At 36.6% G+C, this 10,070-nt stretch overlaps 2 protein-coding genes across 2 annotated transcripts in view; one reads left to right on the top strand and one right to left on the bottom strand.

The window, feature by feature from the left end:
* LOC107701071 (cat eye syndrome critical region protein 5 homolog) overlaps window positions 1–3,033 on the top strand; it is a 5,112-nt gene extending 2,079 nt beyond the window's left edge. Inside the window, exons 4-8 of the mRNA XM_016502998.1 lie at window positions 299–392; window positions 466–499; window positions 580–754; window positions 857–1,045; window positions 2,344–3,033. Coding sequence (XP_016358484.1) covers window positions 299–392; window positions 466–499; window positions 580–754; window positions 857–1,045; window positions 2,344–2,761 — 910 coding nt within the window. The 3' untranslated portion in view covers window positions 2,762–3,033. The remainder of the gene's footprint in view (window positions 1–298; window positions 393–465; window positions 500–579; window positions 755–856; window positions 1,046–2,343) is intronic.
* Window positions 3,034–6,829: 3,796 nt separating this feature from the next.
* Window positions 6,830–10,070, bottom strand: part of LOC107701047 (ras-related protein Rab-19-like) — a 5,371-nt gene continuing 2,130 nt past the window's right edge. The window contains exons 3-4 of the mRNA XM_016502962.1: window positions 8,796–8,979; window positions 6,830–7,417 (exon numbers count right to left, since the gene is read on the bottom strand). Coding sequence (XP_016358448.1) covers window positions 7,140–7,417; window positions 8,796–8,979 — 462 coding nt within the window. The 3' untranslated portion in view covers window positions 6,830–7,139. The remainder of the gene's footprint in view (window positions 7,418–8,795; window positions 8,980–10,070) is intronic.

Below are 10,070 nucleotides of genomic sequence, written 5' to 3'. Positions count from 1 at the left end.
TTATAAATATATTTTTATAATAAAGATTATTACAGTATATATATATATAATAAATATATAATTTAAGAATATGTAAATATATTGAAAATATATATTTTAATATATTATAAAATATAATGATAAAATAAAAAGTATATATACTATAATATATTATTAAAATGTATTTAAAAATTTATATATATATATATATATATACACTGTATATGTGTATGTGTGAGTTTGTATATATATATATATGTATAAATATGTATAGTTTCATTTGTTTGTTTTTAATTGTCCTTGACAAAATAAACTGCAGTGTAGGTTTCAAGAACGTTGTGACCATTGACATGCTAAGGGAGGCGAATCCTCTCCTGGATGTAGTGGATCACAATCGCAGACCCAAAGACATGGTGAGTAGAAACAATGATATTTGAATATGCAAGTGTTAACATTTGACTATATATTGCACTTAATATTCCCCAGATTCCCCCGTCTAAGGACTTGCCACCAATAGATGGTAAGCTTCGTTCCACTGCTTTCACTTTCTGTTCTTGAGATCTGTGTCCATACTCATCTGCATTTACTGTCACTTTATAGCTGTCGTCCTGTTCGGTGAGCCTATCAGGTGGGAGACCAACTTACAGCTGATCACTGATGTGCTCTTGACCAATGGGAGGCCAGGAAACCCCGTGACATCACTGCATTACCCACACATCCCTGTGCTGGCCTGCAACATGGATCTGCTGTGGATGGCCGAAGCCAAAAACCCTCGGTCAGTGTCAGGATGATTTTTTATAAATCTAATGGCTAAATGGTGGTTAACTACAGCCTTTAAATGACAAATTAACAAGGACTGATGTTTGTTTTCCATTAGATTCGGTCACGGCATGTTCCTCGTGTGCCTGGAGAGCATCTATAAGAAGATAACAGGCTGTGAGCTAAAGTACGAGGCTCTGATCGGGAAGCCCAGCGTTGTGACTTACAACTATGCTGAACTGCTCATTAGAAAACAAGCCGAGCAACTGGGCTGGACTCGACCGGTCGAGAGACTTTACGCCATTGGGTGAGTCATTCATTTAATGTTTTGAAGACTGAATGGGCAAATTTTATTGACCTTGGAGCTCAATCCATAGCATACACTACTTGTCAGAAGTTTGGAATAATTATGTTTTTTGAAAGAAGTCTCTAATGTTCACCAAGGCTGCATTTATTTTAATGGAAAATACAGTAAAAACTGTAATATTGTGAAATATTATTACAAATGAAAATAACTGTTTTCTGTGTGAATATATTTTAAAATGTAATTTATTTCTGTGATCAAAGCTGTATTTTCAGCATCATTACTCCAGTCTTCAGTGTCACATGATCTTCAGAAATCATTCTAATACGATGATTTGCTGCTCAAGAAACATTTCTGATTATTATCAGTGTTATAGAAAGGTTTGCTGCTTTATATTTTTGTGTAAACAAATATATATTTATTTTGGGATTCTTTGATAAATACCGTAGAAAGTTAAGAAGAACATCATTTATTTGAAATATAAATTTGTGACATAAAAGTCTTTACTGTCACCTTTGATCAATTTAATGCATCCTTATTGAATAAACGTATTAATTTCCTCCTGCTTACCCTAAACTTTTAAATTGATAGTGTATCACAGTTTCCACAAAAGCAGCATATTATAATGATTTCTGAATTCAGCTTTGATCACAGGAATAAATTACATTTTACAATATATTCACATAAAACAGATATTTTACATTGTAATAATATTTCACAATATTACTGTTTTTACTGTATTTTTCATCAAATCAATGCAACCTTGGTGAGCAGAAGAGGCTATTTGTGACCCTGGAGCACAAAAGCAGTCTTAAGTCGCTGGGGTATATTTGCAGCAACAGCCAACAATACATTGTATGGGTCAAAATTATAGATTTTTCTTTTATGCCAAAAGTCATTAGGATATTAAATAAAGATCATGTTCCATGAAGATATTTTGTAAATTTCCTACTGTAAATATATCAAAACCTAATTTTTGATTAGTAATATGCATTGCTAAGAACTTCATTTGGACAACTTTAAAGATGATTTTCTCAATATTTAGATTTTTTTGCACCCTCAGATTCCAGATTTTCAAATAGTTGTGTCTCGAACAAATATTGTCCTATCCCAACAAACCACACAGCAATGGAAAGCTTATTTGTTCAGCTTTCGGATGATGTATACATCTAAATTTAAAAAAATTGACCCTTATGACTGGTTTTGTGGTCCAGGGTCACATTTCAGAAACATTAAAAAATCTTATTTATTTAAAATGTTGACCGTACAGTATGTTTGATGCATGTGTATCTCTCTTATAGTGACAACCCAATGGCTGATATTTATGGTGCAAACCTGTACAACCGCTACCTCAAAGCGATGCTTCACACCCGTGCACAGGTGCAGGCGCAGGGCGGCTCGAGCAGCCAGGTGACCAGCGACCTGCAGTGCGAAGTGTCAGACGATGCCAAGCACTCCGGACGGGTGATGGTGGGAGGCTCGTTCGATCACCGTCTGCCCGAAGGCTGCAGCTCCATCCTGGTCTGCACTGGTGTCTACAACCACGACCAGCAGGACTTGCCCTCCGACCCGGAGCAGACGGTCACAGAGCAGCAGATTTTCCACGGTCACCGGGACTTCCGCTTCGACCCCAGCCTGACCCAGCCTTCCTTTGTCGTCCATGACGTTCGGGATGGAGTGGAGTTGGTCTTCCAGCTGGAGGGTTGGTCACTGCAGTAAATCATCGAATATTATGCCATATCTACATGCGATGCATCACAACTTGTCTTATCGAAATCAATCCTGATTATAATTCCTGTCTACACAGGAAGTGTCCATTGCGTCTTCAGATTTTTCTATTTTTGTTTGTTGCATCTTTTGATTTTTTATTTTTTTTTTACATGCTTTTGAGCTATTTGAGCCATTTTACTTTTCCTGTCAGTCTGAAATGATTTTACTTACAAATATCAAATATGTGACCCTGGACCACAAAACCAGCCATAAGGGTCAATTTTTTTAAATTGAGATTTATACATCATCTGAAAGCTGAATAAATAATTTTATTATTTATTTATTTTTTTTAGGATAGGACAATATTTGGCCGAGATGCAACTATTTGAAAATCTGGAATCTGAGGGTGCAAAAAAATCTAAATATTGAGAAAATCGCCTTTAAAGTTGTCCAAATGAAGTTCTTGGCAATGCATATTACTAATCAGAAATTAAGTTTTGATATATTTACAGTAGGAAATTTACTAAATATATACATGGAACATGATCTTTACTTAATATCCTAATGATTTTTGGCATAAAAGAAAAATCGATAATTTTGACCCATACAATGTTTTTTTGGCTATTGCTACAAATATACCCCAGCGACTTAAGACTGCTTTTGTGCTCCAGGGTCACATATGTTAATTGATTGCATTGAATTTTATTTGTTAAATACTCAAGCATGTAATATTTTTGGTCACTTGCTCTCTAATTTAAACCATCTTTTTCATTTGAAAGGCTGTTTCCAGAGTAGAATATAAAGTAATTGTAAAGGTGTGGTAATGTTTGCAAAATTTTGGCAAAAAAGGTCCATTATCTATTGTTCAACGATGTATGAAGCACAACTCGCAACAGCTAAAAAATAGACTTTTATGTAACTGCATAAACACAATTCACGGTGGCCCATTTCTGCTTTAGAGTAAAACAAAGGCAACTTTGTATCTTCCAACTGACCCTTCGCCGGGAGTTTGATTGAGAGGCGATCTGACCAATCATAACGCCGAATCTGCTATTTTGTCCAACAAACAAACCAGACAGAAGAGTAGATTTACATCGGTGGACTTGAACTTGAAAAATGGTGTGTATTGACGTCTTTGCGCGGTTGAAACAAGATACCTTCTGATGTTCATTCATGTTTATTTCGTGCTATAACTAGTAAAGAGGAAGAGATGATCAGTTCATGTGCCTACAGCGATCTGTCATGACACATTAAAGAGCCACAAAACGATATTTATTCTTTGAATTTCTTACAAAATGACAACATTTGAAAGCTAAGACTTTGGCGTGTTGTCAGTTTCCTCGTTGCTCTGCGATGTATTTTTCACTGCGTGAGAATGTGATGGCCTATAGGACGTAGCAACAGTAACTAAGGGGTGGCGGGTCTATGCGAAGGGTCAATTGTGACTTTATATCTTTAATTGCTACTTTGTTGCTAGTAATTGTGACTTTATATTTCTCAGAGTGACTTAGTATCTTACAATGCTACTTCTCTTATTTCTTCAACTTTTTCATAAGATGTGGTCACATTTAAGTTGTAAATGTTGTAAACCAAGCAGCTTTCTGTTGGTCACATTTGTGAAATTTCACAGAAATGTCACAGACCAAAAAAGTCCAGTATCTATTAATGGTGTTAGGCCTTGTCCCAAATCATGCCATCATGCTCAATCTTGTCTAGGCGGTAACCATCATTCTGCAAAAGTCTTGCGAGGTTCTTAAGGGACAATGAGCCCCATGCAACACAAAAGGAACAAATTACGGTGTAATTTGAATTAGGCCTGGGCGATAAAACGGTATCGATATTTATCGACAGTACACCTTCAATAGCGATAGAAAAAAATTTCGATATAGGCACGTGCTATGAGTGACGCACACACGAACACATGCTGAATTGAGTGCTGTGCCTGCCTGTGATTCATCAGTGGCGCGCGAGATGTGGTGATGATGTAAGTGACGTTGTTGCATTTTAATGTTTTGTTAGTCTAGCCCACGAGACACGCCGCTGCTGCGTTATTCATTCAAAATATTAGAGAAATTTTGAAGCTCAATGCGGAGAAGATCTTGAATGGGTTAAAACCGAAACCAAGCCATTCACACAGAATGCATATTCAGCGCATTTTTTTAATCGGACAAATATGACTGCTGCACTTGCGTCTCACAAGAGATGTATAGAAAGCCATGCAAAGTTAAATTTTTTTATAGAGTTACTTCCTTGCGTTGACAATTTAAATGCGCTGCATTATTTTGCTCATTGCGCCCTCCTGTGGCCTCGGGAAACAAGCTAAAATTTTCCTCAAGACCAATTTAATCTGCATATAAAACATTAGAAATGAGATATTTGTTTAATTTTTATTTTGTGTTTGATTGTTAAAACAAAAAATATTTGTTGTTTGTCTCAATAAATTGGGTTAATTTAAAAATACAGTGGTTAAATAAAAAAAAAAATTCTATTGCTCTTTGTTTTAAAAAAGGTTCTAAAAAATGTCAATAATTATCGATACCGAATGATAGGAAACATTATATTATTGATACATTTTGTAGCTATATCGCCCAGCCCTAATTTGAATTAAATGTAGCAGTTATTAGGTATGAATGAGTTTCGCAGAATGACGTGTACCATCTAGACAAGCTTAAATCAAGTGCACCATTTGGGACAGGACTTAAAAGTTAGGACGTACCCTCAGGTGGCTTGTGGGTCCGTTGTTATGAGCTCAAACAGAGCATTGAAAGAGATTCAGCGTGATACTTTCACAAGCACGTTGTTAAACGCTTGCAGGAAGGAAAGACGTTCATCCACAAAGCCATACTAGTTAATGAAGAAACAACACGATGGCACTGACAGGAGGAAGTTTTTTTTTTCCTCCAATAGATGGAAATGTGTGTGTTCTCTGAAATATTTGCCATTAAAAGTTCACGTACGCCTCAGTTAGTTTGTGTAAATCTGAACACTTAGGTTTGCTGTATAACACTGTACCACTTAAGCGCCGTTCACACTTGTGTTTTGTTAGCGCTGTTTTTTAATTGTCTTATGTACACGGGTCAGGTGTTTTGTGCATCATGTCATACTGTATTTTCAGATGTAATTCAAGGCGAAAACAGTTCAACTTTTACAACTGTGTTTTACATTTGTAATTGTTCTTCTAGCTGTTTTTAACCATTTAAAGCTGTTTTTAAACATTTTAACACACAAATTTCTCAATTCATATCTAGTCCTTTAAATAGCCTATATTGTTTAGTGTTACGAGAGAACAAAATGCATTTATTGACAGTTTTTAACATTTTATGCATTTTATTGTACTCAACACAACCTACTGTAGAATAAACGTCCCATAAGAGGTAATCCGTAATATTGTACTTGTATACATGTTCACAGAGTTAATTCATTAAATGCAATTTTACATTTTCTGAGATATCTGATTTGTTTTTACTCCACATCCACCATATTTAGCGCAGGCCTGGTTGCATGGGGTGCTTAAAACGTCGAGGCTGTAAAAATATGATATTGGTGAAACAGATCTGGCAAATGATCCAAGTGCGTATTTGTGTTTGCGCTCAGGAAGGCGTGTCAAAGGTTTATATTTACAATGTGTTTTACAGCGTTGCGCAATATAGCCAATCGCAGGCATATCTGTTGAATTTCTGGAACTCGGTGGCCAATCAGAGCCGTCGGAATCCACTCAACGCTTAAAACACCGGAGTTTAGAATTTGTTCAGTGCTAAGTTCCTTTCAACGAATCCTCTCATTTTATTAACAAAGTGTAGACACGGTGTAAATATCTTTGTGCGATCGCGATAAACTGAAATGAATGACAGCTTATAGTGATTATAGTGTGCAATATGCAAGATTTCCAATTCATTAGCCGCTACAGCAGGGGTGTCAAACTCAGTTCCTGGAGGGCCGCAGCCCTGCAGTGTTTAGTTCCAGTCCTGCTCCAACACACATATCACATAGTTTTCAAATAAGCCTGAAGGACTTGATTAGCTGAATCAGGTTCGTTTAATTAGGGTTGAATCTAAACTCTGCAGGGCTCCGGGCCTCCAGGAATTGAGTTTGACACCCCTGCGCTACAGGTAAATAACTAACTATTAATTAACGGAAAAGCTATTTGTTTATGATTATGATAATAAATGAAAATAATATGATAACTATACCACATAAAGCAGCATAACAGACTGTTTCAATAACTTGAAGCGAATGACACCAGAAGCCTCGCACATTTAAGTTACAAACGGCTGCGTCCGTTCTTACATTAAAAATAAGGTGGAAAGCAGTTCACCAATATTTGCACCAAAGGACACTGATTTTTAACATGACGAAAATTTCAAAAACTTGTGGGTCAGCTTGTCAGTCAGCAGTCACATGGCCTCTTCTCCAGGTGTTCTCCTTCATCTATTGGATGAGAGTCCGAGTGCAGGAAAACAGTCGGTGAATCTGATTGGCTGTCCTGATGGACTGTTCCTCCGTACCGCACTATGAGTTCCCGTGCCATCAGTTCGAACGCTTCCTTGATGTTGTGATGCTGTTTGGCGGAGGTCTCGAGCGCCGCCAGCGCACCTGTGCGCTCCGCTAGCGTGCACGCATCCTCAAACAGCACCTGCCGCTGTGCCTCCAGGTCACACTTATTACCTGCAGGACGCAAAATATATCATGAATATCTAATTTATTTGCTGCTGAAGTTCTCAAGTATCTATCTTGACTAGCTGTCAACGATTTGACGCTAATAACCAATCGTAGAGATTTCAAAGAAAAATTGGATAAGAACTAAAAAAAATAAATAAATAACATGAATGAATCGGTCTCATTCTCTGTTACAGATCTGCCCAAACTGGGGGTTGAGAGTTAATAAGCTAACCATAAATTAAATCATAAAATAGTCACACACACACAAGACCAAAGGGATGACAGGATAATGTGGAGACTCGATGGGGAATGGGTTCAACACTGCAGCTGGAATTGCTTGCCAGTTCAGTGCTGAACAGGGTACGGATCTGTCTCGGCATGTTTAAGAGAAGTCAGACTGAAAGCGCACTCTGCAGTGATCAAGCCTCTCATCAGCAGAAAGAATCAAAAGTCTAGACTCACCTTTGCTGAGGAGCATGTTGTGTGGAGAGAGGAGAACTGGTCCAAAGTTCACTTTAGTGATGAGAGCAAGTTTAATTTATTTGGGTCTGATGGGAAACATTTTGTTTGGCGTCAAACTGGGGAAAGACTGAACCCCGAGTGCGTAAAGAAGTCAGTGAAAGGTGGAGGAGGAAGTGTCATGGTTTGGGGATGTTTTGTGCAGCAGGAGTTGTGCCTCTTATACAGACACATGGCAGGTGAATGCAAATGTTTATTAGAACCTCCTTCAGCAAAATCTCTGGAAAAATTCATGGCAACATGGCTAAGAAACCCACTACAGTTACCGAACTATGGAAGAGACTGAAGAAGAGTGGACCAAGATCATACCAGCGCAGTGATGTCCTGCAGCCGCTGATGTGCTGAAGTCATTTAAATTGACAGCAGTAACCCTCCAAAATATTAGTTGTAATCTTCTTTCGTGCTACAGTGATTACTGTTCTCTAATTTTGATCACTGTGTTTTCCACAAAATAAAGGTTTTTGTTGAAATGTATTGGTTATTCTATCAAACATGTTAGTGTAATAGTACAGCTATCATAAAAATAGAATACATTTGTATTTTTATTTATGAATTTAATTTATGAATTAATTTAATTCATTTATTAATATGTTATATCTTTTTTGCAGAAAATATAAAATATTGCAGATGAAATAAAAATAAGTATTTATTTATATATTATATACGTATATATTTTTTATTTTAATATTTAATTCACCTGCATATCATGTGACCATTAACCAATATCAGACAACCGTGCACATGTGAATGTCTTGTTAGATTATTGAAATATTTATTCTAAAACCTTAGGGGTAGTTCAAGTAAATATTTTATGTGAAAGGAGTTCAGCTGGCTGACAGAAAGGTTTGGGACTCGCAGCTCTGACCTATCAGAACGAAGACGACGTTGGCGGCTCCATACTGCTCCACACCCTGTATCCAGTGCGGCAGAGACTCAAAGCTGGGTCGTCGGGTCAGATCGTACGTGATCATGGCGCCGTGAGCGCTTCGGTAGTAACTCTGTGTGATGGTGCGGAAACGCTCCTGTCCCGCTGTGTCCCAGACCTGCATCTGAGCTCAAGAACATCACACAGATCCACACAGACAAATACAAAAAATATTAATTACGTCTCTTTAAATTCTCAAGTGTCTCTTCTAGACAGCAGTGAGACTCCAGTAATCTCACGTCTACTGAAGAGATCTCAACACTGTCTCAAACTTTGCTAAGATACAGTCAGAAGGTCTGACTCTGCAGTCAAAGGTCAGATGTCAATATCAAACATTCCACATCAAATTCATCCAAGACTGAAGAATGGACAGAAATCTTATGGACTCCAATTTTTATTTTATTTCTTTAATTTTTCGGTCTGTACTATTCTATTTTTATAGAAAAATATCTGTATATTTTTAATAATAATATATACTCATTAATACTATTATCAAGAAATAAAATATTATTTTGTCTTGATTTAATTATATATACACACACATTGTTTAGCTATATAATTGTATACATATATTTATCCTATAAAAATATAATAATAATAATGCATTTTATATATTATACAATTTTCGCTGACACAGTAATGAGCAAGTTATAGTACAGTGGAGGCGACCAAATTTTGTTTTTAGCCTCCTCACATGCACTTCATTTTTTAGGATCTCAATGAAAATGCAAAGAGCTCACTTTTTAGTCAATTATATATATATATATATATATATATATATATATATATATATTCTTAATTATTTCTTCTATGAGAAAACGAAACAAATATTTTTAATACCATTATAATATACAGTGGGTATAGAAAAGAATCACCCCCTTTAAAATAATTCAAATGAGCACAGCTGACCACAGTTGAGAGTCAAATGGCTTTGTTTTGTGTGTCATTGAGAAGGTGATGAGCTACACCTGATTAAGTTTACAAGTCAGTTTTTAGGAGGGGGGTGATCCTTTTTCCAACTCAGCGATTCTGTTTTTTTATTTTTTCTGACATATTGGTGTTTTATCTTTGACTTGGATGTTATAAGCTGCACTGAGTGAATACAGCTGGATAAAACATAAACTGTGTCCGTCTTCGTTTCAGGCTGCAAAGCCACAAAATGTGATTATTTTAAAGGGGGGTGATTCTTTTCTGTACCCAGTGTATTTGGAAAAA

This window comes from Sinocyclocheilus anshuiensis, unplaced genomic scaffold, assembly GCF_001515605.1.
Source record: "Sinocyclocheilus anshuiensis isolate Anshui unplaced genomic scaffold, SAMN03320099.WGS_v1.1 scaffold1468, whole genome shotgun sequence".
In the NCBI taxonomy this organism is placed as follows: Eukaryota; Metazoa; Chordata; class Actinopteri; order Cypriniformes; family Cyprinidae; genus Sinocyclocheilus; species Sinocyclocheilus anshuiensis.
This window is presented reverse-complemented; position numbering and strand designations above follow the sequence as displayed.